Source organism: Nematocida parisii (assembly GCF_000250985.1).
Source record: "Nematocida parisii ERTm1 unplaced genomic scaffold supercont1.3, whole genome shotgun sequence".
Classification (NCBI taxonomy): Eukaryota; Fungi; Microsporidia; genus Nematocida; species Nematocida parisii.
This window is the reverse complement of record NW_013524648.1, coordinates 591,890-605,720: the sequence shown is the minus strand read 5'-3', so window position 1 is coordinate 605,720 and position 13,831 is coordinate 591,890. Positions and strand designations below refer to the sequence as shown.

The following is a 13,831-nucleotide window of genomic DNA, read 5'->3' as shown; positions in this document are numbered from 1 at the left end:
ACTTATTATACAATGTGTAATATATACTACATAACTTATAACTTATTATATAATGTGCAATATATCTTATACTACATAGCCTACAACTTATTATACAGTGTGTAATATATACTACAACTTATTATACAGTGTGTAATATATACTACATATTATACCCTAAAAGCACTCCTGATAGAATACCAAATAGTCCTCCTATAAGTAATGAAGTATAAAATGTGTGCTTCTTTTTTTGAATAAATAATGAAGTGTCTTTACAGGTAAGTAATAGAATAAGTTTGTACTCATCTGCCCTGTTAATAAAGAATGCTAATTTATCTAAACTTCTTGAATATTCTAATAGAAGATTAAATATCTCACACTTCTCAGCCTGGTTAAGAAGAGAACAGAAATAAGACAAATCCATTAACAAAAATAAATTATTGCCATTATAATACAAAATAGAATAAGAAATAGAAGAAATAGAAGAGTAAATAGACAGAATATAAGTAATAGACAGAATATAAGTAATAGAAGAGTAAATAGACAGAATATAAGTAATAGAATAAGTAATAGATAGGTAAGAAATAGAAGTGAATATGGATATATCACTATAATACAACGTATATAACCCTAATAGATAAATAGAGACAATATATGATATAATACATAATACATATACTACTATACATATACTACTATACTTATACTACTACTATATAACCATATGCATATACTATACTACTACACTATAACCATGCACTCATACTATACTACTATATACTTATACTAGTACTACACTATAACCATATGAATGTATTGGTATAACCTGAATGTATTGTATAAATAACTGATTTTATGGGATTATTATGATATTATTGGGGATTTCTTGTTTATTCTGGAATTCTGATTTGATGGCATATTGCAAAAGCTTCCTTGCTCTTTATTCTGCTGCTTTTTGGTTTTACAATTAATACTTCTGAGAAATACTCCTTTAAATCCTCCATGAGAATTTCTGGGTCGCTCCCCGTGAATACTTTTATGACGAAACAGCCACTTGGTGAAAGAAGAGTGCGTGATAAGGAACACGCGGCAGTAATTAATGAAGAGTGGAAATATTCATCTAAGTCGTGTAAACCAGTTACTTCTGGTGCACCATCACATAGAATTAAGTCTACCCTTGCACCGAACGTATTCTTTATCTCTGAAATAGTTTTGTCTGAGGTTATGTCGCCCTTTACAATAATCGCATCATTAATTGGCTCAATGTCTTGTAGGTCCACAGAGAGAAGGTGGGCATGGGGAAGCCTCTCTTTAATAACTTGACTCCAACTGCCGGGTGCAGCGCATAAATCTATCACTGACTGAACATTCTCTAGAATATTGTACTCCTCTATTATTTCAAGTAATTTATACGCACTTCTGGCACGGTATCCTTCACTCTTGGCTTTTCTGTAGTGAACATCCCTCTGCATGAAAATTAAATAGAAACTAAAACTTAACTGAATATTTACTCTGCTACTGTAATAATGAACTGGCCTACGCCGACACAGAATAGTATTGACGGGAATAATCTGTAATTTGCTCTGGTCTGTGCAGTAAATAACTGATATTAGGATAAAACCAGTATAAAAATTGTAGTATATTTCCTGTTCAGGTAAGTGCTTATGTAAGCTCATTATAAAATCAGATTAAATATTCTGTATATTATATCATATGTTTCTATTTATTATTCAGTATTATATATAAATACTACGTAATCACGGCTACAGTATGATATTTATTCTTTAGACTTATTCTGCCTTCTCGGATTCTTCTTTTTCTTTTTCTTTGTCCTCCTCAATGGCAGCAGTCTTTACCAGCTCAAGAATCTCTTCTAATGCTTTCTTGTCTCCATTCTGGACCTTCTCAACTAACTCCTCTACATTAACGCCTTTTGAAGAAAGGTACTTGATAATAGAGTCTAGGTCAAAGTTTCTGTTGTTCTCTCCTAGTAATTCGCCCTTTCCTTTAATAAGGTACCCAATTACTACATTGTCCTTGGTAACGGCCTTTACCTCTGGAGTCTTGTAGTTTATAACGGAATCTGTGTCAGCCATGAAACTGCAGCAGTCTACATCCTTTACCTCGTTGCATTTGTACCCACCAGCAGAGAGTGCGGTCATGAATCCCTTGTCATTGTCTGCATCTACTTGCTTCTTGGTTGGTGCTCTTCTTGGTGCTTTTTTTCCACCTACTCTTACTGCTCTGTTCATCATGGCCTAAAAAAAAGTAAATCTTTATTCTTTTTCTACTAAAGAAGAACCGGCTGGTTTCACAGAATTGCCATAAATTTTAGAGGTGGCTTGGTCTAGTGGTATGATTTGTGCTTCGGGTGCACGAGGTGCCGGGTTCGATTCCCGGAGCCACCCTTCTTTATGCCCGTCCACACTCTTACCCTTCTATTATGTGATTTATTTTGACCTGTTGAATGTTCTATTATTCTGCAGTAATATTAAAGCGATCCTTCCCCTTTCTCTTTAAGTGCTTTAATTTTCCCTTTCTTGCTGCTTCTTCTAGTTTCATAATACTTCAAAAATAACCAAGAATAGTCTGTAAATAACTGAAATTGCCCATTCTATGCAATACTTACACCAGTAATAGACTTAAATTCATAATAACTGCTGTAATTATGGTATGTTCAAATATTTCAATGTATAACGTATAAATACTAAAATATACAAAGAGAAAACAAAGAAATGTACACGTATACGCACATATGAATAAACAAAAGAGATAAATAAATAAACTAATGGAAATCAGAAAAGCAAATAATGCAGCATATAAATTAAATATAGTAGATAATGTATACTGCCATATGGGACAACTAGAAAAAATACAATTTGGAAAAGAACATGAATATTACTACTCTACAGAAAGAGTGCCTGAAAGAATTGCTGTCTCACAGCACGACTCTGTTGTGAGGATACTGAATAATATGATACTTATCCATGGAAGAAAGGAAGTAGAAAAACCACTTCGGTATTTGAATGAAACCCCTTACGGATGGGCTGAGTACTCAATTGAAAGCAAGCTGTACTTCCTGTGCATGGAGCTATCTAGAAGAACCACGTATGTAGAAAAGAACATCTGCGTAGCTGTAAACCAAAAAATAAAAGCAGTGAATAAAACACTCAGCGCCTGGACACAGGAAGACTGGGACTTCTTTATAGAAGCCTTCCTTAACTACATAGACATTGTAGCACTCTCCCCACTAAAAAACCCCCCAACACTCTCGGCCTTTAAAGAACTCAAAAAAAGACAGAATATCACATGGTTCAGCGCATTCTCTGCATACGTACATGGGAATGCACACACCTACAGAGACGTCTACTTGGAATTATCACAGAATTATTACAAGTACTCCTGTGTGTTCTTGAGCGCGTGGAAGAAAGAAAGTAAAAGCCTAGAAAATGCTCTGCACGCACTTAAATCTGCATGTATAAAGAAAGACAGGGACATATATAAACGTAAAAAGAGACTAAAAAAGGAAAGGAGTAAATGGCAGTTACTGTGCAATAAATTCCTTGGTAAGTGCTACTACTGCGGTGTACAAGGACATAAGGCCATAGATTGCAAAAGAAACGAGTCAACATGACCCAGAAGATTCTGTTATACGTGCATACAACATAAATATTTACGTTAAATATGTATACTCCAAAAATAACCCAAATGTTTAAATAATTCTACAATGAAATTCCATTATAAAACCAATCCGTACAGAATTTCATTATGCTGAGCACACTTAAAATTAAAATTATTTAAATATTACAGAAGAATACACATATTTAACACAGAATTATTAAAAATAACCCGAAATAACCTGAAATACCTGGATATTTGAATATACTCTGAAATATTTCTGTTATTTGTGTGCACTTATAACTCCTTTGGAAGGGTTAGTAAATTTTCTAGCTACTTCATTTAAGTTACACTATAACTAAAATGAATACTTTTCTCTGTTATAACAAAAAGACTAAAAATCAATATAAACTCAGTATATAATAAATGTATTGGTTATACAGTGTATTATATACAGAGAATATGTCTGTTATACATTATTATATCTTAAATATGCTTAAGATATACCAGAGAATAAGATATTTACAGGATTAAAGTGCCTGTGAATTTGCTAGAATAAACTCGCCATCACCGGCTTCTTCTTACTTTAATAGATGGTCTGTCTGTCTTTGACTGTTTTCTATTATAAGTGTATTATTTTTATTATTTTTGTAAAGGATAAATTATTTTTATTTCAATTTCTGATTATATTATAAAGGAATTAAACTAATTATTAATAATACCATAAGAAACAAAGAGTAAAAATTAAATGATTTATCAGATATAACTAAAACCAGTCAAATAGGAATATAACAGCCTAGAACTACAATAAAACAATTATATAGAACAGACACTAAATCATAAGTTAAAACATGCACAAATGACTAATTTTATTAAGTTATACTTAGAGCGTTATAATGCATACTGAACCAAGAATACTAGTATTTAAACAGTACATGCCATTATAAAGAAAATAAACCTTCTAAGGCTAAAATACAATATAGTACATGTTGTATGCTAAGAATAGCATTTGTTAGCATGACATGAGTTATTGTAATGTTTTACATAAACATGCCAGCTCAGACTAGATCAGAAATTATTGTTACACAACATGGCAACATAATTTAAATAGATTTTACGGTCTATAAATACGTATACAAATTCAATAAAAGTCAAAGTTTAAGAATGCCTTTTCCTAAGAAAACAACTGTACATGTTTAAGCATATATGTTTAATTAATTAACCCGAATAATCCGAGTAACTCATATAGTATTCTCTCTATTTAAAATAGTGCATTATTTAACTTAGACCGTATTATTAATACCTCTTCATTGTATAATAAAATATTTCAGAATATTTAGGATACTTCTCTATTAGAGACTTCACAGTTTCTATCATTTTTTTATACAGTGTATTAGACTGTACAAACAAACTCAATAATTCATCATTAGTCTTTTCAGGATGTTTAAGTTTGTCTTTATTCCTGCTCAAAAGCGCATCATCAATAGTAATTTTATCAAAGATTTCTTGTATAACCGGAACAAAAATATTTGACTTAAAGGACATTTTAAGCCAAATAATCCATACATCATTAGAAGGCTCAAGATTTTTATACTTTGGATTGTTTTTGTCTAAACTATCTATAAATTTTGCAATTTCATCCAAATATTCTATAGTTGTGCCTTCTAGTGTCAATACAGAGAGGAATTTGGTATAGTCGGGTGATACCCCCCTTTCTAGGAAAAAGGAAAAGATTTGCCCCATTCGATCTCCTGCTGCCAAATATGCCTTTATAAGCTCTACACTGCCAGTAGTAGACCCACTTTTCTGTAAATAAACAATATATTTATATAGTTCATTTACTAAATAATGATCACTAGAAATTGTTTTATCAGGTATATTCATCTCTTTAGTGCAGTTTTTGTATAATCCACCAAGATACATTGAAGTGAAGACCATCTTCACAATTGTATTAAATTTATATAGAGAAAGGTCTCCTATCATATTAGAAATAGTTCGGGCCCACGGGTCAGTTTTCTCTAGAGGATGCCCTAAGAGACAACTTCTAATGTGATGTATTGTTTTTAGCAAATTGTGTTCTAATTCCATTGAATTGTACAAGAAGAACTTGTCAATTGGATAGGATATATTGTTGTCGTTTGCCAGGCTCATATTTTCTGTGCACGAATCTTTATTTTTCTTCTTAGTAGAATTATTAGGCAGTGCTTGTTCTAAGATATGCTTAATTATATAATCGGACAGACTATTATTTGTTTCTCTATTAATAGAATCGATTATATCAATTGCAGCAGCACTCTTAGAACTATTTAGATGAATGTGTTTGCAGAGTGTGTTTTTAATGGGTGTATAAGAGTTTAGATGGCATAATTCTATCTTTAGCCTACAGTGCTCAGGATACTCGTGTATTATAGTCAATTTTCCATTTAGAAGCAATTTACCATCTAAATCCAGTTCTTCTTTAGATATATTAGATATGGTTACTCTTATCTCTTTCTTTATCATTTTTTTTAAAGCTGATTTGCATTTATTAGTATCACTAGAACTCTCATTGTTTGTCAGTAATAAAAGAGTTTGAATTGATAGACTGGATTCTTTAGTGAGTGATGTAAATAGATTCTTTGCATATTCCTTTACTGTTTCTATTAAATTACTCAAACATCCGCTTTTTTTCAGAAGGGTTCTAAACTCATTAAGAGTCTTTTTCTCTATAGAATACCTTCCAGTTATTTCAGAAACAACATATAGTGTATTTATTATACACGTGGCAAGTTTATTTCTATTGGCGTTGACATATATAATGTTTTTGTTGTCTAGATCAGCTACTACTTTACTCCAATCATTGTGCATCGCATATGTAATTGTATCAGATGGCTTTTTATATTTGGTAAAGAACCTCTTCAAATCTGGTGATACATTTCCCATATGCTCTGTAGTGTATTCTTTCTTCACCGGATCGTATGCCAAATAGAAAAACAAGAAAAGTAATTCTACTTCAGCATGATTGCTGTACAGAATACTATTATTAAAGGAATTTTCTTTTCTATTATAAGAGGGAACACATTTATAGAGTGGAAAATCATGAATACCCATAAATGAAAATGTATCACATAAAAAGTCCTTGCCATACAACAAGTCCAATGTACGCATCCTCCAATTCTTAGACACATCCCATTAGACCTCACAAAACACTTATTAACAATGCTTTCCAAATATTTCACTTCATCATTTGATTCTTCACTCTCTTCACTCTTTTTCTTTTCTATACTCTCCATAAGCATAGAATACACGATTTTTGCAAGTTCAACTGTACTATCTTCACTCTCCAAGTACTCAAATATATAATACTGTATTAGCCATCTAGAATTACATAAAAACTTTCCAGTTTTAAACTCCTCATAGGTTTTAGGCTCTGCATATTCACCTCCTTCCCGTATATCTAGATTCGTTTTATTGTCTATAAAGAATTTTATAACACTAACAGCCTTTCGTTGTATTAGTTTAACATCCTTCATTGTGTTATCAGCATACTTTACATTGCACATAGCAAGCATGCTTAAAGAGAATTTCTCTTCTCCAGTGATAATGTCCTTTAGAACTAGCATCTGTTTCGACCCAGTGCCTTCTACAGTCAGTGGTATATCCACACCCTCTGCTAATAAAAATAATGAGGCTAAAATATTAAGTCTGTGCTCATCCACATGCTCACTTTGAATAAACCTCATGAATGAATTCTTTCCACACGTATATATAGATAGATTGCTAAGTAAAGAAGGAAATAAGTGTGCTATTGTTTGGTGATAATCTCTAATATAAATTGGATTCTTGCAGTGCTTAGCAAGTATCTCTTTTGAATGAGCAGTATCACTATTGAATTTTCTATTAAAGTCTATTAATTCCCACACATTATTCGTAGCATAAATATTTAGATTGTACTGTATATCCATCTCCGACGAAAAATACCGTTTTGCACGCATTAGATTAAGCTTCTCAGAAAAGAACGGGCCTATTGGAGATAAAGACCCCCCCAGTCGAATTTTCAATCCTTTACCATCAATATTTTTATTATGCAACGACACATAGCTACTTGTTTCTAGTTTACAGTATATCTTACATAAAATAATCATTCCAATAACAATTTTCTTTCTTATATGCATATCTTTAATATTAAAACTAAAAAATAAAAAAGATATAGCCCAATTTTCATTTTTTAATTGTAAATTGCTGTTTGGCATAATTAAAACTTGTTATTCATTGATTTTCAGAAACGATTATATAGTTTTATTTGACAGAATTTATGATTCTAATGAATATGGCATTATTACAAATGACATTGGACTATCTCCTAATAAATCTGTCAAAGAGGTCTCTTAAATTAATTGTTGTATTGTCTTTATAGTGGTTAATTTCACTTCTAAAGTAGGATATTCATATGTCCATGGAGAATTAACATTATATTTATGATATTTGGATTCTTTAATAAAATTGTATTTGAATTTTTCTTATATTTATAATTATTGTAGAAATTCTATTACTGGCCTATTTATGCCCAGATAGAAAATAATTTATATTTCTGAATCCATTCATAAATATTATTATAATACTCTGTATATAGTCCTATGCGCATAGACTATGCCCAGAGTATGTGGGGTGTATTCTGATTCTACTATCTAAATTGGCGAGATTACAGTATAATTCGAATAATCATAACATAATATACAATATATTATGATTACTTAGTAAAGCATTAAACTACCCAGAGCGTGAGAGCGAGTGTCAACAGACCAGGGATCAGACATTCTCGCTTGGAGAAGGATCATAATACACGGCATGTTCATTCCAACAAGGACTCACTCATTCGAAGACCACAAACCATACACTTCTAAGTGTGTACAAGCGCCCATTATCGATCTATACGGGGGCCGTTGATGCTAGAATTTAAAGAAGTTCGCCCAACAAGAGAAGCCATTCCTAGTGAAAGGACAGCAATGCCCCGTACTATCAAAGAATTCTAAAACATAACGAGATAATGAAGTATACGGAACAAGTATGTGGTACCAGCCATCTATCCAGCTGAGACTCCACACATCATATAATAATAAACTGTTTGTATTAAAAATAACCCGAAAATATATGATAATGTATTACTTTTAATCCATCATATCTGCTATTCTTCCTTGCAGAAATATAAAGTCTATTGGCAGATTTTTATCTTCGCGTATCCATTCTTTAACATAATCTGAATGAACATACTGTATTGCATACTGTCTAGCCCCAATTATTTCTTCATGTATTTTTGCACGTTGTAGTATTACATATTCTATAAAGCTAGTAGGATTTTCATATTTTTTAGTTATGAAACTAGCGAAGCCTGTATAAAGAATAAGGTTACTTTCCTGGTCATAAATTTCCTGGGAGTCTAAATCAAAGACCTCTTCAGGATATATATCTATAGCCATATGCGTCTGAGATATAGTAAAAATCAGTCCATTTCGCCTTTTATCCGACGCATATATCAATGAAATCCTTCCAAAAAAGTCTGATTCATTTTCAGATACTTTTTCCATTTTAAATGAATACTCATCTATATGCAAGTCTGTGCTTTTAGACAATTTTATAAGCAACTTGTCTATCTTACTGCGTGGGTCAGGCCGGCCAGAGGAGCGAAGTTTACTCTCTCCTTTCACATGCATAATCGCTTTATTAACCATTTTTTCATCACCGGCTATGCATTTTATAACATGTAAAATATTTATAAGTCCGCTTTTTAGTTCATATTTGTCTTTGTTATAGCGAATGCTTGAATCCTTTAAATTCGAAAGTATGTTAGACCACTCTTGCTGCATTTTCTGGGTAATTTTCTGATCTGGGTCATCATGCCTCTTGAAGAATTCTTTTACATCTAAACAAAAAGTTTCGGATAGATGCTCTGTGGTGTATTTGTTATCCACTGGATCATACATCATACAGCAGAATAGTGTTAGCAGAGCAAATTCTACAGTATTAGAGTATTTCGCATCTTCTTCGGCTGCAATCTGTGATTCAGCTGTATCTAGATTAGGCTTTTGTACACGCGTGTGTGTAAGATTAGAATATCTATGCTTAAAGGGAATCCACGGGTGTTTGCTTTCATTCGAATCTAATTTTTTTATATCCGCCAAGTATTTTTTAACCGTATTATTATATATTTTTATTTGATCCTCGTTATCTAATTGTAAAAAGCACTTATTATATAGTTGTTTGCTTTTTTCTACTAGATCTGGATCAGACTCGAAATATATATTAGAAATTAAAATATTCACGATTTCTACCATAATATCATTGTACACGATGTTATCATCAAGTATTTCATATATGTACGACTGAATAAGAAACTGTGGAGTGTTCAAAAAGTCGCCTGTCATAAATTCTTCATACGCAGTAGGCTCCTTGATCCCTTTTGGATTGTCTAATGAGAATATAGGATTTTTCATACAGTCCCGCAGAAAGTTTATAAGCTGTTCTATTTCTGTAATGTACTCTGGGTTTCTTGCATTTTCTTTACTTATAGAAATTTTTTGTTTAATATAGACTTTTTTCTCTTCTTTCTCATTTAGAACAAGGTTTATTGTTCTACTTCCATCTTTTTCTTTTTTTACTTCAATGGGTAAGTCCACCCCCTGTGACAAAATAAAAAGAGCAGCCACAGTGCGATTACTATAAGTGGGATCTAATTGTCCTAATAAATAATTTGAAAGTGAGTCTTCCTTCTCAGATACAGTTGAAAAAATACCATATTTAGATGGAAAAAGCAAAAGTAGCTGATGAGAGTATTCTATTAAATACTTCCTCCTATCTTGATCCTTGCAAATATCAGCCTCTTGTATCTTGTTTTTCAATATATTCATCATTATTTTGTTTCTCTCTACAATTACATCTTTAATATATAATCTTGGTCCACCCATCACATTTGCTATTTCATCTAGTTTTTCTATTCCATCTAATTTATCTAGTCTTTCTAATATATTAAATCCATCTAGTTTTTCTATTTCATCTAGTTTTTCTATTCCATCTAATTCATCTGGTTTTTCTAATTCTCCTTTTTCTAGCTTACATAAATACTTCTCTACCTCCTTTGCCCATATTACTTTGTTGTATATAAATTGATTCTTATATGCAATATATAAAGCATTATGAAATAAAGGCCCATTCGGGTTAAGTTCTATTTCAACCTCATTATTAGTGCTACACAGTACATTAAAGCCAATTTCAGATATATTTTGGACTATAAATAAAATATGTGCGATGTACATTGTGCACATGATTATTATTCTATATAAATCTCTCTTATTAGTTGTTTTCTTGGGAAAGGGTATCTTAAACTTTAGCATTTATTTAATTTTAAATTTAAATTTATACTTTAAATAATTTAATTTGTCCTATTAAGGAAGCATAAATATCTTCGGTTGTTATATTAACCCATTAGATTCTATTATAATTGAATATAGTTCATATATGCAATCTATGAATATTAATTAAATAACTCATAATATTCCTATTATGCTAGTCTTAGCATACAACATTATCTATTATCTATAATTGGTTTCCCTCTTCCTCGTGAGTGTGAACTTCTATTTGTCATAATTAATCTTCTTTATTAAGCTCCAGAAACTCTTATATAGTTTCCGCCCTGATTATTTATAACACTACAAGCGTATTCATATCACAAATAATGCATACACATATATTGCTAGCACACCAATTGTTGCATTATTTCAAATGGTGTAATGCCACTGCTAGGGCACGTATGATCTCCGTGGGTCCACAGAGAACCAACGTGTATAATTCTCTTAATTCCATTTGAATTTTTTATTTAACTAATATAATGCATAAACCAATTAAAATATACTTTATGATATGTAAATGTCATAACTAACAAAGAATGGTATTCAAAATATAAATTAGTACTATAAAAGACTTCTAAAATATGAAATTTAATTTGTTGTAGAATTATAATTGATATTTCTTTTATTAATTATGCCCGTTCTCATTAATCTGTATAGTTATTGCTAAGATATAAGACTGTAAATAAGTTAAAACACTAAGAAATGTCAGTACATACTTATACTACACATGTAAATATATTTTCTGAATTTTGAAATATATTGTTTTCTATCATACGATAAACTATGCCTAATGTGAAAGCCACACGCGTACACGTGTGAAGTCATATACAGTTGTTATATACGGAAATTAAAGTTATATAACCCGAATAACCCGATTTTTTAATGTGTCTTAATTGTGCACCAGAGGATAAATGACATATTGTATAACAGTAATTTAAAAATTATTTCATTATTTCATTTTTATCTAAAATTCTATTTTGTAAATTATGAACATATTCAAGAATCCATGCATTGCCTGCTGTATACTCCTATTTATACATAAAATAAAAAGTACGTATGAATACATAAATACTGCACAGAAACAGATGCATAGTACATATAAAAGCATACCTATACAAAATACACAGAAATCTTTGCGCATAATGAAAATGGGGGCACTGCATGAATTCAAAATTGAATTTGCATTTGACCCAAGAAACTTCATAGATAACTGGAATATTTATAAAAGTAAGATTACTGGGTTTTATGTGGATAGGTCGAATGGTCAGCAAAAAAAGTATCCTGATGTTATTTTCAGGCATGCACAGGATTTAACCAGGTTTAGCATATGCACAGATATAATAGATTCACTGGAAAGTTTGTCACTGTGTAATGCAGGCTCATTCATTAATATTATAGACATTCCTTTGTTTTCTGATTCAAACCATCCGGTATACTTAATTACTAAGACTAATAATATATATCTTAAAGTGCACCGATTGAATATTATTGTATCTGACGTAAAGACCGCGCAATTGTACCTGTACGAAATGTACAGAGCTATATATCTTAATTGGATTAATCTATATTTGATTGTTAAACAGTGTGATGTGTGCTGTAATGAATATAATATTTCATGTGATTGCATGGATGTATTATACAGTATTCATGCTTGGTTATGGAGGGATAGTTATATCAACCATTTTATTAATGATATTCTTTCTTTAAATAAGACTCTTGCATACTCACTGTATTTAGAGTATGAAACGCTTTGTTGCATAAAGACTATAGAACATATTCGTATGATGCGGTCTATTTACACAGTGCCTAATCATTCAGATACGTTTAAATTCGGGTTTAAAGCAGATACAATTAGAGTGGCTACATACTGTGCGAATGAATTTCTTAACTTTTTGTATCTGGCGGGTAGAGATACTAGTGGTAAGAGGATTCTGTCTATAACTAGCGTTGAAATATTATTCCCATTAAAAGTATACGGCTCAGCAAACCGCAGTGCTTTTATATCGCAGTATAACAAAATACTCTCACAAGAAATCCATTTAATGAACAGATTGACTAAATGGATACAGAATCTGAGTGCAATGCCAAACCCAGTTCCGTATAAATATATATTAATCTTTGATACGATTGTGGACTTAGAAGCCGTCCATATAAATTCTGCATTAAATATGAGTGTTATAGGATACGCACAGAAATTAAAGTCAGATTCAGAAGTATTCATAGAGCTTAATATAAAGCAAGAAATAAAAGTAGCCGCCCCAGAAATTATAAATAATCAGTTTATACACAGTATTGTATCTAAAGAAGTTAATGAAATAAACATAAAGAGCCCTGATTATAAGAAAAAAATGAGTATTTCCTTCATTGAAACACTAAATACAACTATTGAAGATTGTATCCAGTACTTGCTTTTAAAGTTTATAGTGTCAATGCGTTCTTTAAATTTCGGGCTGGAGGAAGGTGAAAAGGCAGCACTGTTATTTGACCATATGCGTATAATACAAGAGCATGGCTTAACTAATACAACGGTTTCAGACGAATTTAATAAAAGTGCACATATTTGGTGGAGTTCTTTAGGTAAGTATAATAAAATATACACAAGACAACTTATAGGGATTAATTTATCCTTCACTGTAATGCAGAATACAGAAGAAATACCTTCAGTTATGTTCATTTACAACAGAGAAACCACTATGTTCACAAAATACATGCCGAACCCGGGAAATTCAATCAATTCATTAAACATCCCAATATTGAACGCACGCATTACTCTTTTATAACTTGAATAAAATCAGATAATAAGCATAACCCGATATAATTCAAATTTAACTATTTACGGACTTTTAATTTTA

The 13,831-nt window shown here is 31.4% G+C and overlaps 8 protein-coding genes and 1 non-coding gene across 9 annotated transcripts; 3 read left to right on the top strand and 6 right to left on the bottom strand.

Annotated features, from left to right (window-relative positions):
* Positions 1-65: 65 nt before the first annotated feature.
* On the bottom strand, positions 66-403 carry NEPG_01534 (uncharacterized protein; the record flags this gene model as incomplete). The annotated part of the gene is made up of 1 exon (XM_013203908.1): positions 66-403. One exon carries the CDS (start codon positions 401-403, stop codon positions 143-145), a length of 261 nt encoding a protein of 86 aa, XP_013059362.1. The 3' UTR covers positions 66-142.
* Positions 404-837: 434 nt separating this feature from the next.
* NEPG_01533 (uncharacterized protein) lies at positions 838-1,655 on the bottom strand (the record flags this gene model as incomplete). Its single annotated transcript, XM_013203907.1, has 1 exon — positions 838-1,655. The coding sequence occupies one exon, from the start codon at positions 1,653-1,655 to the stop codon at positions 870-872; it is 786 nt and encodes a 261-aa protein (XP_013059361.1). The 3' UTR covers positions 838-869.
* An 82-nt stretch (positions 1,656-1,737) lies between these two features.
* Positions 1,738-2,234, bottom strand: NEPG_01532 (uncharacterized protein; the record flags this gene model as incomplete). Its single annotated transcript, XM_013203906.1, has 1 exon — positions 1,738-2,234. The coding sequence occupies one exon, from the start codon at positions 2,232-2,234 to the stop codon at positions 1,770-1,772; it is 465 nt and encodes a 154-aa protein (XP_013059360.1). The 3' UTR covers positions 1,738-1,769.
* An 81-nt stretch (positions 2,235-2,315) lies between these two features.
* Positions 2,316-2,387, top strand: NEPG_02709. Its single transcript has one exon. It is a non-coding gene; the product is annotated as a tRNA-Pro (tRNA).
* A 380-nt stretch (positions 2,388-2,767) lies between these two features.
* Positions 2,768-3,613, top strand: NEPG_01531 (uncharacterized protein; the record flags this gene model as incomplete). Its single annotated transcript, XM_013203905.1, has 1 exon — positions 2,768-3,613. The coding sequence occupies one exon, from the start codon at positions 2,768-2,770 to the stop codon at positions 3,611-3,613; it is 846 nt and encodes a 281-aa protein (XP_013059359.1).
* Positions 3,614-4,836: 1,223 nt separating this feature from the next.
* On the bottom strand, positions 4,837-6,687 carry NEPG_01530 (uncharacterized protein; the record flags this gene model as incomplete). The annotated part of the gene is made up of 1 exon (XM_013203904.1): positions 4,837-6,687. The coding sequence occupies one exon, from the start codon at positions 6,685-6,687 to the stop codon at positions 4,894-4,896; it is 1,794 nt and encodes a 597-aa protein (XP_013059358.1). The 3' UTR covers positions 4,837-4,893.
* On the bottom strand, positions 6,585-7,829 carry NEPG_01529 (uncharacterized protein; the record flags this gene model as incomplete). Its single annotated transcript, XM_013203903.1, has 1 exon — positions 6,585-7,829. One exon carries the CDS (start codon positions 7,827-7,829, stop codon positions 6,585-6,587), a length of 1,245 nt encoding a protein of 414 aa, XP_013059357.1.
* A 915-nt stretch (positions 7,830-8,744) lies between these two features.
* NEPG_01528 (uncharacterized protein) lies at positions 8,745-10,964 on the bottom strand (the record flags this gene model as incomplete). Its single annotated transcript, XM_013203902.1, has 1 exon — positions 8,745-10,964. The coding sequence occupies one exon, from the start codon at positions 10,962-10,964 to the stop codon at positions 8,745-8,747; it is 2,220 nt and encodes a 739-aa protein (XP_013059356.1).
* Positions 10,965-11,965: 1,001 nt separating this feature from the next.
* NEPG_01527 (uncharacterized protein) lies at positions 11,966-13,759 on the top strand (the record flags this gene model as incomplete). Its single annotated transcript, XM_013203901.1, has 1 exon — positions 11,966-13,759. One exon carries the CDS (start codon positions 11,966-11,968, stop codon positions 13,757-13,759), a length of 1,794 nt encoding a protein of 597 aa, XP_013059355.1.
* Positions 13,760-13,831: the final 72 nt, after the last annotated feature.